The 22,905-nt window shown below is 41.0% G+C and overlaps 1 protein-coding gene across 1 annotated transcript in view; it reads left to right on the top strand.

Moving 5' to 3' along the window:
* The first annotated feature begins 357 nt into the window (after window positions 1-357).
* LOC119807123 (vomeronasal type-2 receptor 26-like) overlaps window positions 358-22,905 on the top strand; it is a 32,119-nt gene continuing 9,571 nt past the window's right edge. Inside the window, 5 exon segments of the mRNA XM_042054516.1 lie at window positions 358-503; window positions 505-563; window positions 8,711-8,760; window positions 8,762-8,854; window positions 18,806-19,027. Of these exon segments, the coding sequence (XP_041910450.1) occupies window positions 358-503; window positions 505-563; window positions 8,711-8,760; window positions 8,762-8,854; window positions 18,806-19,027 (570 nt within the window).

The raw sequence follows: 22,905 nt of genomic DNA, 5'->3' as shown, positions 1-22,905 counted from the left end.
CAGGTGTTTCAGCAGAATTCACTTTTGTTCTTAATTGTATGTTTTTCTTCTGAGAATCAGGATTCCCAGGTGCCAAGTGAGATGTTCATGCCCCCTCGGAGACTTACAATGACTCTGCAAAGGGGACATGATTGAGGGCTGAGCAGGTGCAATGCAGATTATACTCCCAGGAAACAAGGCAGTGTTTGGATGTTGGCACATCCGACTCAGGACAAAACAATGCCTTATAAACTTGACCTGTGCTGAAGAGAAAGCCACGTGTTTTAGCAGTATGTTCACCTACTATCAGAGCTGATCAGTGCCAGATTCTCAACTCAACAGATTTCTGGGTTTTATAAATTATTCATCAATGTTATTATGAAATTATTCATTGCTTTCTCTCTCCTGATTAGGCTCATTGTATTCCAGGAACAAATTTCTTGTTTCTCCTTAAGTCTACCCACTTCTCCCAGCTACTATCAAAATGGGGATTTTGTTATTGGAGGACTCTTTTCCTTTAAAGTAAACCAGAAGTCGAATTGGTTTTGAAAGCACAACCTATGTACCAGATTATGTTTATGCATAAGTGTTCAGTTTCTCTCTTTAAAATAATTATTGCTTCAGATCTTCTGAGTAAATTAGGAGCATGGGGACCTTGGGAGAGGGTTGAAGGGAAGGGGAGAGGCCGGGAGGGGAGCAGAGAAAAATGTAGCGCTCAATAAAAATCAATCAATAGATAAATAAAAAATAATTATTATTTCAGGATTTCATACATGTATATAATATATTTTGTTCAAATCCATCCTACTGCCTCCCCTCCAATGTCTCTTCTCTCCCAACTTCATGTACTCTCTTTTTAAAAAATAATCCACTCTGTTCATTTAGTCTGTCAGTACTACATGAGTATGGGAGACCAGCTGGAGCACTGGCAAGCTTCTAGGTTCACCATCCTGGAAGGAAACTGCCACTCCCTTCTCCAGTAGCCACCAACTGCCAATATATACTCAGCTGTGGGTAGATCTTTGTGGGTCCGTCCCTATTCATGCAAATTCTCTTTAATATCTAAGAAGCCTTTAAAAGCACTTTGCGGTTTAGAACTGGTCTTTTTTGTATTTATTTAGGATATTGCACTGAGAACATTTTATTTTTCTTGCCTAAATTTACTTGACACTATTTTTTAAATTGCTGTCATTGATCAAACACTGTGTCTCTCCTGAGGTTTATCCTATTATTGAATGATGGAAGACTCTCATTGGTTAATAAAGAAACTGCCTTGGCTTTTTTGATAGGGCAGGATTTAGGTGGGTGGAGTAGACAGAACAGGATGCTGGGAGTGAGCAGACGCCTCCGGCAGTCGCCATGACTCTCCTCTCCAAGATGGATGCAGGCTAGAATCTTCCCGGTAAGCCACCTCTTGTGGTGCTACACAGATTACTAAAACTGGGTTAATCAAGATGTGAGAATTAGACAATAAGAGGCTGGAACTAATGGGCCAGGCAGTGTTTAAATGAATACAGTTTGTGTGTTGTTATTTCGGGGCATAAGCTAGACAGGCAGCCGGGAGTCGGGCGGGATGAAAAGCAAGCCCGCTGCTCCATCAGTATAATTGAAGACCACATAAAATACAAAATTTTTATGTTTGCCATTCCCCCACATGCGTCCCTCCTTGATTTTACCTCCTCAGACACAAGTTGCACAGTAAAAAGTTTGAATGTGTGTGGTGATACAGCATTTGAGAGGCCGAGGTAGGCAGATATCTATGGAGTTTGAGGTAAGCTTATTCTGTCTGCATTGTTCAGATAGGGCTGCCTGGGGAGACTGCCTTAAAAAAATACAAAAACCAAAAGTTGTGGATTTGATGATGACTTGTACTACGAATCGGGTTGTTTAGACCAATTCCTCCACATTTTCAGTATAGAATATCTATCTTCGGTCTGAGAGCTGCTCGGCCTGCAAGGGGACCTGACAGTCTGCAGGAGGATCCATCATTCTTTGGGGTGAGTGAGGAGTGAGTGCCCGAACCGCGGCAGCTGCCCGGAGAGGGACCACCGACTCTCCACAACTCCCCCTGCCACCAGCACACTTCCTGCTCTTCCTGCAGGGGTTATTCTCCCCGGATACTGCCTCTCTCTCCCTGTCCCTTCCCAGCTTGCACCCAGAATCCTCCCCCCTTCCCCCTGCCTCATCCTCCCGTCTTTGGGGCCACAAAATCCCACAGCTCAGCCTGTTTGGGCTCTGGGGACCTGGAATTGAGTGCACCCAGGCCGGTGGGAGGTCCCCTCCTTCATTTGACTGCCCGGAGCAAGGTAGGCCTTTGTCTGAGAGCTGCTTGGCCTGCAAGGGGACCTGACAGTCTGCAGGAGGATCCATCATTCTTTGGGGAAGAGATGGGCAGGCGCCAATGCAGGAGCTCCTCCAACAACATGAAAGGCAACATGACATCACCACAAGCCAGACATCCCGAAACAACAAGAATTGAACACCCTACCCCAGAAGATATAGAAGAAACCGACATTAAACAGTACTTTATGAAAATAATAGAGGACCTTAAACAGGAGGTAAAAAATTGCCATAAAGAAATGGAGATGACAAACAAAAAGGTAGACGAAATAAATAAATCTCTCAAAGATACCCAAGAAAAACAAGAAAAACAAGAAAAAGCAATCAAACAGGTAAGGGAAACAGTACAAGACCTGATAAATGAAATGGAGGTATTGAAGAAAACACAATCTGAGGGACGACTGGAAATGGAAACTCTGAGTAAACGAACAGAAATTTCAGAGACAAGTATTGCCAACCGAATACAAGAGATGGAAGAAAGAATCTCGGACTCTGAAGATACTATAGAGGAAATAAACTCACAGATTAAAGAACTAAACAAATCTAACAAATTCTTAACACAAAACATCCAGGAAGTCTTGGACACCATGAAAAGACCAAACCTAAGAATAATTGGGGTAGAAGAAGGAGAAGAATTACAACTCAAAGGCCCAGAAAACATATTCAACAAAATTATAGAAGAAAACTTCCCCAACCTAAAGAAGGATGTTCCTATGAAGGTACAAGAAGCCTACAGAACACCAAATAGACTGGATCAAAAGAAAGCATCCCCACGCCATTTAATAATCAAAACACAAAACATACAGAATAAAGAACAGATATTAAGAGCTGCAAAGGAAAAAGGTCAAGTAACATATAAAGGGAAACCTATCAGAATTACACCAGATTTCTCAATGGAAACCATGAAAGCCAGAAGAGCTTGGATAGATGTGCTACAGACACTTAGGGAACATGGATGCAAGCCTAGACTATTATACCCAGCAAAGCTTGCATTCACCATTGATGGAGAAAACAAGATATTCCAGGACAAAAACAGATTTAAACAATACGCAGCCACAAATCCAGCCTTGCAGAAAGTAATAGAAGGAAAATCACAAACCAAGGAGTCCAACAACGCCGACAATAACTCAGGCATCTAGCGACCCTTCACCAGCACAACTAGAAGAAGGGAAACACACAAACTCTACTACTAAAAATGACTGAAGTTAACAACCACTGGTCATTAATATCACTTAATATCAATGGACTCAATTCACCTATAAAAAGGCACAGGCTAAGAGACTGGATACGAAAACAGAATCCAACATTTTGCTGTTTACAAGAAACACACCTCAACCACAAAGACAGACATCTACTCAGAGTAAAGGGTTGGGAAAAGGTTTATCAAGCAAATGGCCCTAAGAAACAAGCGGGTGTGGCCATACTAATTTCCAACAAAGTTGACTTCAAACTAAAATCAATCAGAAGAGATGGAAAGGGACACTTTATACTCATAACAGGAAAAATCCATCAGAATGAAGTCTCAATCCTGAATATCTATGCCCCTAATATAAAAGCTCCCACTTATGTAAAAGAAACACTTCTAGAACTCAAGGCAGCCATCAAACCACACACACTAATAGTTGGAGACTTCAACACTCCTCTCTCACCAATGGACAGGTCAATCAGACAGAAACCTAACAGAGAATTGAAAGACTTAATGGAGGTAATGAACCAAATGGACTTAACAGACATCTATAGAACATTCCATCCAAATAGGAAAGAATATACCTTCTTCTCTGCGGCTCATGGAACCTTTTCGAAAATTGACCATATACTTGGTAACAAAGCAAACTTCCACAGTTACAAAAAAATATTAGTAACCACCTGTGTCTTATCGGATCACCATGGATTAAAATTAGAATTCAACAACAATGCTACCCCCAGAAAACCCACAAACTCATGGAAACTGAACAGTCAACTACTGAACCACACCTGGGTCAAGGAAGAAATAAAGAAAGAAATTAAAGTCTTTCTTGAATTTAATGAAAACAAAGACACAACATACTCAAACCTATGGGACACAATGAAAGCAGTGCTAAGAGGAAAGTTCATAGCACTAGGTGCACACTTAAAGAAAACGGAGAAAGCACTCATTGGTGACTTAACAGCACACCTGAAAGCTCTGGAAAAAAAAAGAAGCAGACTCACCTAGGAGAAGTAGAAGACTGGAAATAATCAAATTGAGGGCAGAAATCAACAAAATAGAAACACAGAAAACAATCCAAAGAATCAATGAAACAAGAAGCTGGTTCTTGGAGAAAATCAACAAGATTGACAAACCCTTAGCCAAACTAATCAAACGGCAGAGGGAGAACACGCAAATTAACAAGATCAGAAATGAAAAGGGGGACATAACCACAGACACAGAGGAAATTCAGAAAATCATTAGATCTTACTACAAAAGCCTGTATGCCACAAAATTGGAAAATGTAAAAGAAATGGACAGTTTTTTAGATAAATACCATATACCAAAGTTAAACCAGGACCAGGTAAATGCTCTAAATCGTCCTGTCAGTCGCGAAGAATTAGAAACTGTTATCAGAAACCTCCCTACCAAAAAGAGCCCAGGACCAGATGGTTTCAATGCGGAATTCTACCAGAACTTCCAAGAAGACCTAATACCTATACTCCTTAAGGTATTTCATAATATAGAAACACAAGAGTCACTGCCAAATTCCTTCTATGAAGCTACAGTTACCCTGATACCTAAACCACACAAAGACTCAACCAAGAAAGAGAATTACAGGCCAATCTCACTCATGAACATGGACGCAAAAATTCTCAATAAAATACTGGCAAACCGAATCCAAGAACACATTAGAAAAATTATCCATTACGATCAAGTAGGCTTCATCCCAGAGATGCAGGGCTGGTTCAACATATGAAAATCTATTAATGTAATCCATCATATAAACAAACTGAAGGAAAAAAACCATATGGTCATCTCATTAGATGCTGAAAAAGCATTTGACAAAATTCAGCACCCTTTTATGATAAAGGTCTTGGAGAGATTAGGGATACAAGGGTCATTCCTAAATATAATAAAAGCTATTTACAGCAAGCCGACAGCTAACATCAAATTAAACGGAGAGAAACTCAAGGCTATCCCACTAAAGTCAGGAACACGACAAGGCTGTCCACTCTCTCCTTATCTCTTCAATATAGTGCTTGAAGTTCTAGCAATAGCAATAAGACAACATAAGGGAATCAAGGGGATTCAATTTGGAAAGGAAGAAGTTAAACTTTCATTATTTGCAGATGACCATAAGCGACCCCAAAAACTCCACCAAAGAACTCCTACAGCTGATAAACTCCTTCAGTAACGTGGCAGGATACAAGATCAACTCCAAAAAATCAGTCACCCTCCTCTACACAAAGGATAAGGAAGCAGAGAGGGAAATCAGAGAAGTATCACCTTTCACAATAGCCACAAATAGCATAAGATATCTGGGAGTATCGCTAACCAAGGAAGTGAAGGATTTATTTGACAAGAACTTTAAGTCTTTGAAGAAAGAAATTGAAGAGGATACCAGAAAATGGAAGGATCTCCCCTGCTCGTGGATTGGGAGGATCAACATAGTAAAAATGGCAATTCTACCAAAAGCAATCTATAGATTCAATGCAATCCCAATCAAGGTCCCATTAAAATTCTTCACAGAGATTGAGAGGACAATAATCAACTTTATATGGAAAAACAAGAAACCCAGGATAGCCAAAAAAATCTTATACAATAAAGGTTCTTCTGGAGGCATTACCATCCCTGACTTCAAACTCTATTACAAAGCTACAGTATTGAAAACGGCTTGGTATTGGCATAAAAACAGAGAAGTTGACCAATGGAATCGTATAGAAGACCCGGATCTTAACCCACAAACCTATGAACACCTGATTTTTGATAAAGGAGCCAAAAGTACACAATGGAAGAAAGAGGGCATCTTCAACAAATGGTGCTGGCATAACTGGATGTCAACCTGTAGAAGAATGAAAGTAGATCCATATCTATCACCATGCACAAAACTCAAGTCCAAATGGATTAAAGACCTCAATATTAATTTGAACACATTGAGCTTGATAGAGGAGAAAGTGGGAAGTACTCTACAACAAATGGGCACAGGGAACCGTTTCCTACGCATAACCCCAGCTGCACAGACATTAAGGGCAACATTGAATAAATGGGACCTCCTGAAGTTGAGCAGCTTCTGTAAAGCAAAGGACATTGTCACTAAGACACAAAGGCAGCCTACTGACTGGGAAAAGATCTTCACCAACCCTGCAACTGACAAAGGTCTGATCTCTAAAATATATAAGGAACTCAAGAGACTAGACGGTAAAATGCCAATTAACCCAAATAAAAAATGGGGCGCTGAACTGAACAGAGAATTCTCAACAGAAGAAGTTCGAATGGCCAAAAGACACTTAAGGTCATGCTCAACCTCCCTAGCTATCAGGGAAATGCAAATCAAAACAACTTTGAGATATCATCTTACACCTGTCAGATTGGCTAAAATCCAAAACACCAATAATAACCTTTGCTGGAGAGGTTGTGGGGTAAGGGGCACACTCATCCATTGCTGGTGGGAATGCAAACTTGTGCAACCACTTTGGAAAGCAGTGTGGCGGTTTCTCAGGAAATTCTGGATCAACCTACCCCAGGACCCAGCAATTCCACTATTGGGAATCTACCCAAGAGATGCCCAATCATACAACAAAAGCATATGCTCATCTATGTTCATAGCAGCATTATTTGTAATAGCCAGATCCTGGAGACAGCCTAGATGCTCTTCAGTGGAAGAATGGATGAAGAAACTGTGGAATATATACATGCTAGAATACTACTCAGCGGTAAAAAACAATGACATCTTGAATTTTGCAGGCAAATGGATGGAAATAGAAAACACTATTCTGAGTGAGGTAACCCAGACCCATAAAGATGAACATGGGATGTACTCACTCATAATCGGTTTCTAGCCATAATTAAAGGACATCGAGCCTATAAATTTGGGATCCTTGAGAAGATAATAAGAAGGTGAACTCCCAAAAAAAGATATAGTAATCCTCCTGGATATTGGAAGTAGACACGATCGCCAGGCAAAATTGGGAACTTGAGGGTTGGGCAAGACTGGGCCAAGGGAAGATGGGGAGAGAAAAGTGTGAAGGGGAGAGCGGGGGGAGCTCGGAGGAATGGGGTGCTTGGTATATAGGAAGGGTGGATATGAGAGCAGGGAAGCATATATCTTAATTTAAGGAGCTACCTGAGGGTTGTCAAGAGACTTGACCCTAGAGGGGTTCCCAGGTTTCCAGGGAGACGCCCCCAGTTAGTTCCTTGAGCAGCTGAGGAGAGGGAGACTGAAAAGGCCAGTTCCTATAGCCATACTGGTGAATTTCTTGCATATCACCATAGAACCTCCACCTGGCGATAGATGAAGAAAATGACTGAGCCCCACATTGGAGCACCGGACTGAGCTCCTAAGGCCCTGATGAGGAGCAGAAGGAGAGAGAACATGAGAAAGAAAGTCAGGACCGTGAGGGAACCTCCAGCTGGCGACAGATGGGGAAGGTGACTGAGCCCCACATTGGAGCACTGGACTGAGCTCCCAAGGTCCCGATGAGGAGCAGAAGGAGCGAGAACATGAGGGAGAAAGTCAGGAACGAGAGGGGTGCGTTCACTCATGGAAACGGTGGAACAGAACTAATGGGAGATCACCAACTCCAGTTGGAATGGGACTGATGGATCATGCGACCAAACCCGTCTCTCTGAGTGTGGCCAACAGCGGGGGCTGACTGAGAAGCAAAGGACAATGGCTCTGGGCTCTGATTCTTCTGCATGGACGGGCTCTGTGGGAGCCTTCTCAGCTTGGTCCATCACCTTCCTGGACCTGGGGGGAGTTGGGAGGACCTTGGTCTTAGCATAGAGTGAGGAACCCTGATGGCTCCTTGGCCTTGTGAGGGAGGGAGGGAAGGTATGGGTGGAGGGGAGGGGAGGGAAGGGGGAGAAGGAGGGGAGGGAATGGGGAGGAGGAGGGGAGGGAGGGGGGAGGAGGAGGGAAGGAGATGGAAATTTTTAAATATAAAAAAAATAAACCATGAGAAAAAAAAAGAAATAAACTGCAAAAAAACATAAAAAAAAGAATATCTATCTTCCTTATTTCTTAGATTTTCATCTATATTCTTTATATGACTTAGATTTTTAGAAATAAAAATCAAGAATTTGGGAGGGAACAAGGCGAGGAGCAGAGGGGAAGCAGAAGGGAGGAAAGTGAAAGGGGTAAATGATGCAATTATATTTTAATTGAAAAATTAAAATAAAAAAGAACACAGAAAACTGTCTTTCCAGTTTTTCGTCCTAGGAATCTCACTAAACATTACCAGCACATGTTGGCAATGGTGTTTGCTATAGAAAAAAATCAACAAGGATCCGAATATTCTATTCAACATGTCTCTGGGATTTTCTCTCTTCAGTGTCAACTTCCCATTTCCCAGCACCCACATGGCAGTTCACAACTTTTTGTAAAAACAGTTTCAGGGGATCTAACATGCTCACACAGATGTGAATGCAGACAAAACACCAATGCTCATACAATAAAATCTTTTAAAAACAATCAAATCCCAAACCAAACTGAAACAAAAATAGCTTCTTTAAATTGAAGCTGGGCTGAATGGAGTGGCACTAATTCAAGTCATACCATTGACCTGTCACTATTTCCCCTCTCTACCCACTTATCTCTTCTATACCCATTTTGCACTTCCAACAATGTACAAGAGTCCCTCTCTCTTCATCTTTGCCAATACCTTATTTTTTAGTTTGTTTTAAATTTGCTTGTCTTTTGATAGTTTCATATACTTACATAATGAATGCTAGGCATTTTCTACCCCCACCTCATTCTATTCTCTCACCTCCTCCCTCTCCCATAGAAGCCTTTCTTCCCATCGAGCCCCCTTCCACCTCCATGACGTGTGTGTGTGTGTGTGTGTGTGTGTGTGTGTGTGTGTGTGTGTGTTCCTCTGAATTTAAGCAAGGCAGTCACATCTTGCTTGCTCTGTGTCTGGCTTCCTCTCTGTCTGGGTGACAACTGCAGACTGAAACTTCCCTCTTCCCAATTTTTCATTGCCCCACCCATACTTCCTGCCTGGTCACCCCACCTCTACTTCCTGCCTGGCTACTGGCCATTCAGTGTTTATTTAAAATACAAGTGACAGGGTACAGACCATTGTCCCACAGCAGGCTTATATTCATTACACACAGTATCGGGTCTCATAAGGATAATTACATTCGAGTATGTACTATACTTTGACTGTGTTTTCCTTAGCTCCCCCTTCTATGCCCTCCTGACTTGACGTGGTCTGGATGAGAAATATCCCACATAGGCTCAGGATTTTAATGATAGGCTCCCCTGGAATAGCATGTTTGGGGAGATTTAGATAATGAAGTCTAGCTGGAGGAAGTACATTGCTGCAGGAGGATTTAGATATATCTTCATCTTACTTCTAGTTTACCTTCTCTTCTTGCAGTCGAGGATATGTGAGCGTTCAGCTTCCTGTGCCTCACACCTGCCTGCTGCCATGCTCCTCACCATGAAGGACTCTGGTCCTCTGGAACCATAAGCCCAAATAAATGCTTCCTTCCGTGAGTTTCTTTTGGCCATGGTGCTTTATCACAGCAACAGATCTTTAACTAATATACAGTCCTGTCAGTCACATTTGGCCCCCCTAGACAGTTCTACCTCTATGTCTTCTCTTTCTGTGTGTGAGCAATTTTATGCATCTATAAAAACCCTAAAATGAGAGAAAAATCACAATATATGACTTTCTGAGCATGACTTTGCTTAATATAATTTTACAATTGCACCAATTTTCCCATAAATGGCATGACTTCCTTAGTATTTATAGCTGGAAAAAATTCCATTGTGTGAGCCAGGCATGGTGGCACATGTCTTTGATCCCCACACTCAGTAGTCAGAGGCAGACAGATCTCTGTGAGTTCGAGGCCAGCCTGGTCTAGAGAGTGAGTTTCAGGGTAGCCAGGACTGTTACACATAGAAACCCTGTCTCAAAAAATCCAAAACATTAACAACAAAATTCCATTTTGTATATGCCAAATTTTTATTCACCATTCATTAATTTATAAACACTATATTAATTACTTTTCTGTTGCTGTCTTAAAACACCATGACTAAGTAAACTTATAGGAGAAAGGGTTTAGTTTTGGGCTCACAGTTCTGGGGAACAAGAGTCCACCATGGAAGAAGGCATGGCAGCAAGCATCAGACACAGTGACGACATGGGCTTGAGAGACCCATATTTCAAAGCAGGGAGACTAAATTCTGAAATTTCTGTATACACTCTTAAAGCCCACCCCTCCTCCAGCAAGGAAGGCTGCACCTCTGAAACCTCCTGAAACAGTGCCAACCACCTGGGGGACCTGAACCTATGGGGGACATTTCTTATTCAAACCACTGCATACACTCAAGATGAGTCCATAAAAATCACTGTTGTTTCGATAAACCCTAATGTGAAGCAACCCTGCGACAATGACTTCAAAGTCCTTCAGGTAAATACCAAGAAGTAATACAGCTGAATCATATGGTAAATTCACTTTTTCTTTTTGTGTTGTTTTTTTTTTTTTTTTGAGGAACCTCCTTATTGGTTTCCATACTGTCTGGACTAATTTACACTCTTAGCTGTACTGTATAAGTGTTTTCTTTATATTATGGCTGGTATTTGTTGTTATAGGGGTTTCCATTGCTGTGATCAAACACCATGACTAAAAGAGACATATGGAACAAAGAGCTTATTTTTTATATATTTTTTCATGGTTTATTTTTTTTATATTTAAAAATTTCCATCTTCTCCCCTCCTCCTCCCCCTTCCTTCCCCTCCCCTCCACCCATACCCCCCTCCCTCCCTCTCCAGGCCAAGGAGCCATCAGGGTTCCCTACTCTATGTTAAGACCAAGGTCCTCCCAACTCCCCCCAGGTCCAGGAAGGTGATCAACCAAGCTGAGAAGGCTCCCACAGAGCCCGTCCATGCAGAAGAATCAAAGCCCAGTGCCATTGTCCTTGGCTTCTTAGTCAGCCTCCACCGTCGGCCACATTCAGAGAGTCCAGTTTGGTCGCATGTTCCATCAGTCCCATTCCAACTGGAGTTGGTGATCTCCCATTAGTTCTGTCCCACGGTCTCCATGGGTGAACGCACCCCTCATGGTCCTGACTTTCTTTCTCATGTTCTCCCTCCTTCTGATCCTCATCAGGACCTTGGGAGCTCAGTCTGGTGCACAAAGAGCTTATTTTGACTAAGCTTCCAGAGGTAGAGTCCTAAATGGTGGGGAGGCATAGCAGCAGGTGGCTGGAATAAGAAGCAGAAAGATCATTTCTTTAACTACATGCAGAAGTCAGAGATTTCCAACTGCAAGTGAGGTGAGGTGACACTCTTAAAGCCTGCCCCAGTGACAGGTTTCCTTAGCAACACTCTGTGACCTAAAAATTCCATAGCCTTCCTAAACAACACTATGAACAGAGACAAAGTACCTGAACCTATTGGAGGGGCATTGCTCATTCAAACCATTGTATATAGTTTTACATACAAGAGCGTGTGTGTGTGTGTGTGTGTGTGTGTGTGTGTGTGTGTGTGTGTGTGTGTTTGTCTCTAAGAATTTTGAGGATTTTGTACAGTGTGTTTTTATCATATTTATTCTCCATTTCCCCCAACTTCCTCTACACACCCAAATTTGCAAAGTCCATTAAGACCAATTTTTGTTGCCCAAACAATTTTGGGTATGTTGCCCTCTGCTGGAGCATAGTCAACTCCACAGGCTACTCTCAGAGAAACCTGGCTTCTCCCTTCCAGCAGCTGACAACTGTCAATAACATCTCAGTTAGGGGTGACACTTAGTGCCCAGCTGCTTTGGCTGCTTTGGTTTGCCAGATCGTGTGTGCACTATCTAAACTGCTATGAGCTCACATGCTTAGCTATCCTGAAGTGGCAGAAGACACTGTTTTCTCGTAGTCATCCACTGCCTGTGGCTCTTGTTATAGAAGGCTTCATTTTATTATTTAAAATATTAAATTATATTTTGGTCATCTTTCCCCCCCACCTAAGTCCCTCTAAATTCTCACCTCTTCCCTCCCCACTTGACTTCAAGTTCTTTCTCCAAAAAATCACCAAAACCCACAACAACAACAAAACCAAAATAAATAAATAAATAAATAAATACCCCCCCCCCCCAAAAAAAGAGGACAAAACAAAATGTCAAGCTGTAACCAAGTAAAAGCAGACACAAAAGCCGTGAGGACTTCATTATTTGTTAGTCAACAAATGAACACGCCCTGGAGTGGTTAATGTGCTCAGTGTCATTCCACTGAGGACAACTAATTTGTCCTCTCCCAGCAGGTGCAGTGACCTTTACCCAAGGGGCTAGATTTTCATTCATTTATTCATTCATTCATTCACTAATTTAGTTTTTCTTAAATACAACAAAATAAAATTAATAAAATAAAACAAAAACTATCACATTGAAGTCAGGCAACAGAAGGGAAAAAACCCAAGAGACATCACAGGAGTCAAAGACTGACACATTTGCATGCTCAAAAATCCCATAAGAACACTAAACTGGAAGCCACACTATAAGCACAAAGGACGTGGTGCACATCCGTGAAGACTCTATGCATGCTGCTTTAGTCTCTGTGAGTTCATAAGAATTTTGCTCATGTTAATTTAGAGGAGCTTGTTTTCTTGGTGTCCTCCATTCCCTCTAGCTGTTAACTTCCTTCTGCCCCCTCTTCCACAGTCTTCTCTGAGCTCTAATGGGAGGGATTATTAATGATCAACCCTTGGGCTGAGAAATGGAATTTAAATTAAAATTTCCATTTTCCTGGTGGTTAAGGATGTTGAACTTTTTCATATGCTTATTGGTTATTTGTTTTCCATCCCTCGGGAACTGTCCATTTCATTTGCACATTCATGGAGCTGTATCCCTTCTTGGTGTTTAGTTTTGTTGTTTGGTTGGTTGGTTGGCTGGTTGGCTGGCTGGTTGGTTGGTTTGTTGGTTGGTTGGTGGGTGGGTTGGTGGGTGGGTGGGTGGGTGGGTGGTTTGGTTGGTTGGCTGGCTGGCTGGTTGGTTGGTTGGCTGGTTGGCTGATTCTTTGTGTATTCTAGATGCGGATCTTCTGTTAGATGTGTCATTCACGAAGATTGTCCCCATGCTTTTGGACATTTCTTCACTTAATTGCTTCCATTGCTTTGAAGAAACCTTTAAAACTTGTGAAATGCCATTGGCCAGCTCTTAGCAACATTTGCTGAACCACTGGAGTTCTTTTCAAACAGTTTTAGCCTATGCTTATCTCTAGAAGTGCTTTCCCCTGTTTTTGTATGTTTTATTAGTTCCAGGACTTCTGTGAAGGTGTTTGAGCCCCTGAAGCTGATTTTCTCTTGGGGTGAGGGATAAGGAACACTAAATTCTCCAGGTAGCTATCCACTTGCCCAAGCACCATTTGTCGGGCAACGTCTTTTCTCTGTTGTCTGTTTTTTACAGTGTTGTGGCCATGGCTGTGTGGTTTTGTTCAGGTCTGTGTTCTGTCCCCTTGGTCTTTCTGTCTGTTTTTATGACTGAGGCCTGTGGTGTGAAATCTGCAATTCCAGCTTAAAGCTATGGAATAGAATTTGGGGTATGCATTGCCCCAGTGGAGTTTAGACTAATTACTTTGGAGGGTAAGTTTTTGACACTACTCTGTTGGCCTGAATGATGTAACCCCCAGTTTCCTTTGGGGTTCGGGTATGTTGAGGAGGGCGAGTGAGAGCCCTTGGACTCAGTGGCAGCCTCACTATACCTAGGTGCTGTCATCTGGAGAAGGGAGTTGACAGTTGGTTCCCAGAACCCTCAACCTATCCCTCCACCTTGTCTCAATTTCTGGAGGTTCTGGAGTCTCTGCCTGTCCCCGAATGGCCAATGTATATGACATTTTTAATGTTTAGTTTTTGTCCTACAACTTCACAAATTCATTTATTGGTTCTAACTTATTTCTGGCAAAGAGGGGTTTTCGCCATGTGATTCTTGCATTAGATCATGCCCTCTGTAAAGCTAGACAATTTGTTTCCTCCTGGTTTGGGTGTATGACCCTCTGCTGTTCACCAGACATGGAGGGAGTGTGCATTCTTTTTTGTCATTTTTTTAAATAGAGTAAAAACAAAAGCTATCACTTTGAAGTTGGACAAGGCAAACCAACAGAAGGGAAAGAACTCAAGAGAAGGCACAAGAATCAGAGACCCACTCATTTGCTCAGAAATGTACATTCTTATCTCCTCATCTATCTTAAAGGAGAAATCTTTAGCCTTTTCTTTATAAATTTGTTTGAAATATAATTACATAATTTTCCTTGCCTCCCTTTCCTCCCCCAACTCCTTCTCAAATTCCTGGCCTTTATTTTTCATTAATCATTATTGTTCTGTATTAATGTATGGAAGAACATGTATATTATTAATTGCATACTAATAATATATAACACACAGTTAATAATAATAATAATTGTATACTAATAATATATAATATGCAGTTAAATATAGATTATAGATATAACTGGATAAATCCATTTAGTGTTGCTCATGTGGATGTTTTTAGGGCTGACCTCTTGGTATCGGATAACCAATTAGGGCACTTAACCCTGGGCCTAATTGTCTTCACTCTCCCTGTCTCAATAGCTATGAATTCCTGTAGTTCCTCAGGGTAAAGCCCCCTGAGATTTTCCCCATCCACATTATCTCATCAACTGTGCTATCACTGATGGGAGTTCTTTTTAGAGAGCTGTAGCCTATACTCATCTCTAGAAGGGTTTTCCCTTGCTTTTGCATGTTTTTTATTAGTTGTTTCAGGCCTATGTGGAGGCCTTTGAATGTAGTGTGAATGTAGTGTGAGAGATAAAAATCTAGTTAAAATCTCTCTGCAGCCATCCAGTTTCTCCAGCATCATTTGTTGAGTAAGTTCCTGTTTTCTTCAGACTTCCAGTCTGGGCTTTGCTGTACATGGCAGTTAACATGCGGAGAATGTGTTGAAAGTTTTGATTAAGCAGTTTCCTGAATTTTTCTGATGTTTTTCTACATCTATTAATAAGAGCATGTGATTTTTTTTAGTTTATCTATTATTAAACTTTATCAAGTCAGTAATTTATATGTGTTGGCTCATCTTTGTATTTCAAGCACTTGGTCACAGTGTTATTTTAATAAGATATTGCAAAGTATTTTTGTTGAATTACTGCATATGTGTTGATTTGAGATACTAATCTGTGATTTTCTTATCATATATTTGCCTGACTTTGGCAGGAGACAATGATGACTACTAAAAAGGAGAAGAATATGTACTCTGATTCTTGAAAAGTATGTTCCATATATATCTGTCAAGTTCATTTGGTCTACTGTGAACTTCAAGTTCAATATTTCCCTTCAATTTTCAGTCTAAATATTTGTTCATTTCTGAAACTGGAGATATGGCTATTAACCACTGCTATTTGGCTGTGGCCTATTTCTGACTTTAGATCTGTTAATATTTCCTTTATATACTTGAATATATTTATAATTGTTATGTAGAAGGAGGAGCCGCTTGTTGGTTCCCAGTTGCCCAGACCCAAAATAATCACAGAGAAACTGTATTAATTAAAACACTGCTTGGCCCATTAGCTCTAGCTTCTTATTGGCTAACTCTTATATCAATTTAACCCATTTCTAGTAATCTGTATATCATCATGTGGCAGTGGCTTACCAGCAAAGATTTGGCATACCATGACTCTGGCAACTCCATCATGTCTCGCCGACTCTACCTTCTTCCTCCCAGCATTGAGTACAGTTTTCCTACCTAAATTCTGCCCTATCAACAGGCAAAGGCAGTTTCTTTATTCATTAATGATAATCACAGCACACAGAGGGGATTCCCACATCATTGTTATTTGTATTTTGATGTATTTGATGAATTTCTTCCAGTCATTATTTGAAATTTCTTGCTTTTTGTAACAGTGTTTGACCCCCAAAGATGCATTCAAGTGTAGCTAATCTTGCTTTTATCTATCTATCTATCTATCTATCTATCTATCTATCTATCTATCTATCATCTATCTCAGTGCCACACACTGAACCCAGGCCCTTGTGTATGCTGTTCAGGTATTACCACTGAACTCCATCCTCAACCCTACTCCTCATCATTTTTATTATTATTTACATGAAATTATCTTTTTCTATTCTTTCACTTTCAGTTTATATATTTTCTTATGGATAAATTAAGTCTCTTGTTGGAAGCATCTGGTTGTATTAACTCTTTCAAAAATAGTTTCAGCTTGTTATTTGGGGGGCAGGTGGAGAATTTATTCCATATACAAATATAAATGGTACCATGAAAGAATGCATTAGTCAAGAGGAGACCAGTGGTGGCCTGACAAATCTGTGTTTCCTAATCATGGTGTGGCCACACTCATTTGTGTAGTCACACTCTGAAATGTTTACTCAATATCAAAATTTTCTTTTTTTAATTAAATTCTTTTATTAAAAATTTCCATCTCCTCCCATTTTTCTCCCCCTTCTCTCTCTCCCCCTCCCTCTCCAGTCCAAAGAGCAGTCAGGGTTCCCTGCCCTGTGGGAAGTCCAAGGTCCTCCCCCCTCCATCCAGGTCTAGGAAGGTGAGCATCCGAACAGAGTAGGCTCCCACAAAGCCAGTACATGCAGTGATGGAGGATTTTCATTGGCTAATAAACAAACTGCCTTGGCTTTTTGATAGGGCAAGATTTAGATAGGTGGAGTAGACAGAACAGGAAAAAGGAAGTGAGGTAGATGGCTCAGACAATTGCCCTGCCTCTCCTCTCTGGGACAGACTGCTGTGCCTCTCCTCAGGGAGAGAGACATGATGAAGCTCTGGTCCAAGATGGACATACGCTAGAATCTTTCCTGGTAAGACACCACTCGTGGTGTTACACAGATTATTAGATATGGGTTAGTCAAGATGTGAGTAAGAGGCTGAAACTAATGGGCCAGGCAGTGTTTAAAAGAATACTATTTGTGTGTTGTTATTTCGGGTAAAGCTAGCCGGTGGCCGGGAGCCAGACAGGACGAAAAGCAGGCCTGCCCACAGCTCCTCACTACATGCAGTAGAATCAAAACCCAGTGCCATTGTCCTTGCTTCTCAGTCAGCCCTCATTGTCAGCCCCATTCAAAGAGTCTGGTTTGATCACATGCTCCATCAGTCCCATTCGAGCTGGCCTTTTCTCAGCTTAGTTCCAGCCTAACTTGTTTCTTGCAACCAAAGTGTGTGGTATCTTTGCAAATACTATACAGTTCTGATAGGTAACCAAGATTCTGATAGGAACCAAGTTTGTTACCTGTATAGTTAGGGGGCCTACTGGGGGACTCCTAACTAAAAGGGAAATTTCCTACATCTGCCACTGGGAGTTTTAAAATAAACTGCAATATTTCTGTTCAGAATCTTTTTAAATTATGGGGTTTTTTCCAAATTAGCTTGTAAAGTCATAGCTTTCCATGTGACTTCTTCATATATCTTCAGTTTTGGTTAACTTGTCCCTACTTGAAGCATGGTTAATAAAAATACACACAGAGAAAGAAATTGGGGTTCAACCTGAAGGTCAGAAAAGCAAAACAGCCAGCCACTAGCTCTTACCTCTATCTCAGTCTGAAATGGTGATCCTGCCTCCAGAAATCTAGAATGAGACTGAGCTGTCTCCTCCCGTTTTTATTCCACTCTAGTTCTGGGATTAAAAGCATGCACCACTTGGTTTCTGTGATAAACTCTTGTGGCTATGGGGATTAAAAGTGTATGCTACCACTTCCTGGTCTGTAAGGCTGACCAGTGGGCCTGTTTTACTCTCTGATCTTCAGACAAGCTTTATTTATTAAAATACAAATTAAATGCCACTACACACACTTTCTATTCTCTCTTACTCCCACCTATCCTTATAGCTTGCCATCCCATTATGCTCTCTATTTTTATATCACATGTGTTCTGCTTTCATCTCCCTCCTTAAATGCAACTTTTATTTTTTTAAAATAACTAAAAGTTTTATTTTATTGCAATTCCTTCTTAAGTAATTTATGCTTCTGAAAGAAAAAGCGTTTTCCTTGAAATGCTATTTTGCAAAGAGTTTAAGACATCTCATTCATTGCTCCTGTTTTTTCTTAAAAATTATAACTGGGTCCCCAGTGTCTCATTTCATCATTGACTAACTGTGTGGTTTAGAAAAGTTCAGTTTTAAAATTTGTAAAGTGGCAATAGTGTTAGCCAATAGCACATAACTGTGTTAATATAGACAAAGCATACAGACCTACTTCTGGCATGTATGGTAAACATTTGATATATGGAATGATACTGAAAGCCAATGGAATGTATTACTAGAGAAAGAGAGGGTAACCAGGTTTATTTACATGTCTATGCCTTATAGCTCAGGTTATTTTTCACTTTTAGCTCCACCCATTCTTGAAACGGGGCCAACTTGGAAGAAACACCGATGAGGAGAATGGAAATAAGGAAGGTTTGACAACCATGATTGACATCTTGAATTACCAGTCTCTGCCGAATGGTACCAAAGCTCAAGTGAGCATTGGTGAGTTCATCTTTGAAGCTCACAGTGCTCAGCACTTTTCCCTAAATGATGAACTGATAACTTGGGGTGAATACTATAGTAAAGTGAGTATCTTTGGAGTTGGCACCATGTACTATTCCTCAGAGTGGAATTTCTCAGAGAACAGGGCAAATAGGAGCCACTAAATGTCTTTAGGCTGAGAAGGACCACACTTTGTCCTTTCCAATGCCAAATGTCTGAACTTCCTGGCTGTAGAATCACTGTAAGAATTACTGATTTCTTTTGGATTAATTCTTTAGATTGCCTTGTAATGATCTAATAGACCCTTGACCCATTTAGAGGTCTTTTCCATCTGGATTTGTCTTTATTGCATATCTGTAATTACTTTCTGACCAGAAGCACTTCTTAAAATACTAAGCACTTCTTAAAAATCTAAGCTGAGGCATTGCTAGGGTATATATGGTACTGCCTGCTTGCCCCACCCAGCCCAGCATGGCAGAGCTATTCGCTGCCTCTGAGAGCCATGTACACTGCCCCATTTTTAGGCACACTGCCAGTCTGTGTTGCCATTAAGCAAGTTGTAGCACATTGCTCACAAACCCCATTTAAATGCTTGGCCTCCTGAAAGAGCCAGAGGTTGCATTGGCAGCACAGCCCAGAAAACCGGCATTTCAAAGTCCCGCGACTGTAGTGAGAAGCGGCGGGCTGCGTTCCGCCACCCGCCGCCGGCTAGCTTTACACCCGAAATAATTACACGGAAACTGTATTCTTTTAAAACACTGCCTGGCCCATAGTTTCAGCCTCTTATTAGTTAATTCTCACATCTTCCTTTAACCCATATTTAGTGATCTGGGTAGCACCACGAGTTGTGGCTTACCAGGAGAGATCTTAACCTGCGTCCATCTCGGAGAGGAGCAGCATGGAGACTCACCACGCGACTGCCTGAAGCGTCTCCCTCTCTTTCCCAGAATTCTGTTCTGTCTACTCCACCTACCTAATTTTCTGTCCTCTTAAAGGGCCAAGGCAGTTTTCTTTATTAATAATGAAAGTAACACATAAACACTCCTCCATCATTTCCCCTTTTTCTGTTTAAACAAACATTACACGGAAACTGTATTCTTTTAAAACACTGCCTGGCCCATAGTTTCAGCCTCTTATTAGTTAATTCTCACATCTTCCTTTAACCCATATTTAGTAATCTGGGTAGCACCACGAGTTGTGGCTTACCAGGAGAGATCTTAACCTGCGTCCATCTCGGAGAGGAGCAGCATGGAGACTCACCACGCGACTGCCTGAAGCGTCTCTCCAACTCTACTTCCTTGTTCCCACAATTCTGTTCTGTCTACTCCACCTACCTAACTCTCTGTCTCTTAAAGGGCCAAGGCAGTTTTCTTTATTAATTAACCAATGAAAGAAACATAGACAGATAACTCTCCTCCATCATTTCCCCTTTTTCTGTTTAAATAAAAAAGAAAGGCTTCAACTTTAACATAGCAAAATTACATATAACAAAACAGTTATCAAGCAAGTATTACAGTTACAATATTTAAATCTATTTTATCTTTTATCATAACTAAGGAAAGCTATAACTATCTATTTATTCTTCAACTCCATCAAAGACTCCAGAAGGATATAATGCTACCTAAGTAAACAAGAAATAAGTAACTTATAAAACTCTAGAAATGACAGAGACAACTCGCTGCCTGGACAGTCACCCAAAGTTCCTCTGTACTGTTGGGGCATCCATCTTCAGCCTACAGGCCCATAAGTATCCAGCAGACATTTTCATGAAGCAGAAAAATTTCAAAGACAGTTCAGTCACTTTCTGTTGTGTCCTGCAGAACATCTCGCAGACTCTTTCATGAATCAGGAATCCCGAAAGACCATCTCACCTTTAGGCAAGTTCAGCAGTCCTCTCTCTGCGGGTTCTTTGTGTCCAGTTTATGGAACAGTCCAGGCAAGAGCAGTTTCTTGCCCAAATGGCTAACAAACTCCATAAGTAGCCTCTTCGATGCCCATCTTCCTCTCGAAGTAGATTGGTGCTGCCAGGAGCAGACGTGTCTCATTGTCATGAAAAACCCTAAGTTATTAAAACATTAAATGCCATATTCTGCAGTCTTTGAAAGATATGAAGAATGTCTATCTAACTGAAATATATCTCTACATATCTAGAAAATCTAATAACATGACTACAAGCTTAACTATTATCAATGATTATCCATTAACAACCTATATTTCCTAATTATACATTACAGTTTTTAAAATGAACTACACAATCAAAATAGCTTAATCAAGATCAGAAATACATATACATATAACAAATTGTCCTTAAAATCTATACCAATGCAAATTATTCATATCTATATCATCTCCCCCTTTAAATGTAAAAGAACATTTATAAACAATATTTGGGAAAATGGGCGCAGTTTTTTCTCTCCAAACTGCTTCCTGCTGAATGGGGGCGCTGTTATTTAGGTCTTTTATGGTGTAACCTGTGTGCTAGGTTCCTCTCAGTTGGCAGTTGAGTGAAGTAATTTTTTGAAGATGTTCACAGCAACCTTTCAGGAGGGCGTGGTCTATCATACCATATTGGGATAGAAGCAATCCACAGAGTCTCGTCCTCTGTGAAAACAAAAGAAGAAACTCTTTTCCAAAGCATCATGTTCTTAGATCCAAATCCTGAAGTCATACCGTTAAGATGTCCATTCTGGTCTAGACTGGCAGCCCATATAATGAAATGTCTCTCTGTACTTAGCTCCTTTACAGTCAAAAAAATCAAAGAAAACACAACAAAATACATAATCCAGACTCTCTGTGAATTTTCCATTTTTACGTGGCTTATTTTTACTCTATCACTTTACTTCTTTTAATCTATAACTATCTGTACTCTGTCTCTTTAAAGACTTTAACCTTTTTTTTTAAGGCATTAACTTTATTCTCTATATTTTCTTTTTCTCTCTTTTAAGCCTACGTGAGCCATTTAAAGGCCTTCTATGTCTGAATCTTTTCTATTGTGAATCTGTAATTTTTTACTATCCAGGAGCATTTCTTAAAAGGTTAACCACTTCTTAAAATAATACGGTACTGCCTGTTTATAGCCAAGTCTAAACCTTAACTGCGCTGTTATCATGGTAATTACGATAGTTCCTGCCTGAGGTCAGCACAATTCAGCCTGGCGGAGCAGAGCCGGAGCCACTCCTGCCTCAGAGCATGGTCTCAGAGAACCTTCTTTCCGATCCCCAGCGGGCACACAAACATCCAGTCCATAAAAGCCACTGAAATGTTTTATAGCCAGAGTTTGCACTGGCGGCACAGCGCAGGAAGCTGCATTTTAAAATGACTCAGCTTTTTTTTTTTTTTTTTTTTTTTTTTTGTGCCGCTATTGCGGAAACAGGAGATCTCTCTACAGCATGTCCAGGCAAACAGCAAAAAGCCGTGTTAAACTCTCTCTCTCCTTTATTTAAAGCTTTTTCAGGTTTTTACGTGGATTTGGTCACCACGTTGGCGCGCCAAACTGTAGTGTGAAGCGGCGGGGCTGCGTCCCGCCGCCCAGTTCCCAGCAACCGGCTAACTTTATCCGAAATAATTACACGGAAACTGTATTCTTTTAAAACACTGCCTGGCCCATAGTTTCAGCCTCTTATTAGTTAATTCTCACATCTTCCTTTAACCCATATTTAGTAATCTGGGTAGCACCACGAGTTGTGGCTTACCAGGAGAGATCTTAACCTGCGTCCATCTCGGAGAGGAGCAGCATGGAGACTCACCACGCGACTGCCTGAAGCGTCTCTCCAACTCTACTTCCTTGTTCCCACAATTCTGTTCTGTCTACTCCACCTACCTAATTTTCTGTTCTTAAAGGGCCAAGGCAGTTTTCTTTATTAATTAACCAATGAAAGAAACATAGACAGATAACTCTCCTCCATCACCGCGACTTTTTTTTTCTGCTACTGCTGAGTCAGGAAAACCTCTCTTAAAGGAA

The sequence above is a fragment of the Arvicola amphibius genome, chromosome 2 (assembly GCF_903992535.2).
Source record: "Arvicola amphibius chromosome 2, mArvAmp1.2, whole genome shotgun sequence".
In the NCBI taxonomy this organism is placed as follows: Eukaryota; Metazoa; Chordata; class Mammalia; order Rodentia; family Cricetidae; genus Arvicola; species Arvicola amphibius.
This window is presented reverse-complemented; position numbering and strand designations above follow the sequence as displayed.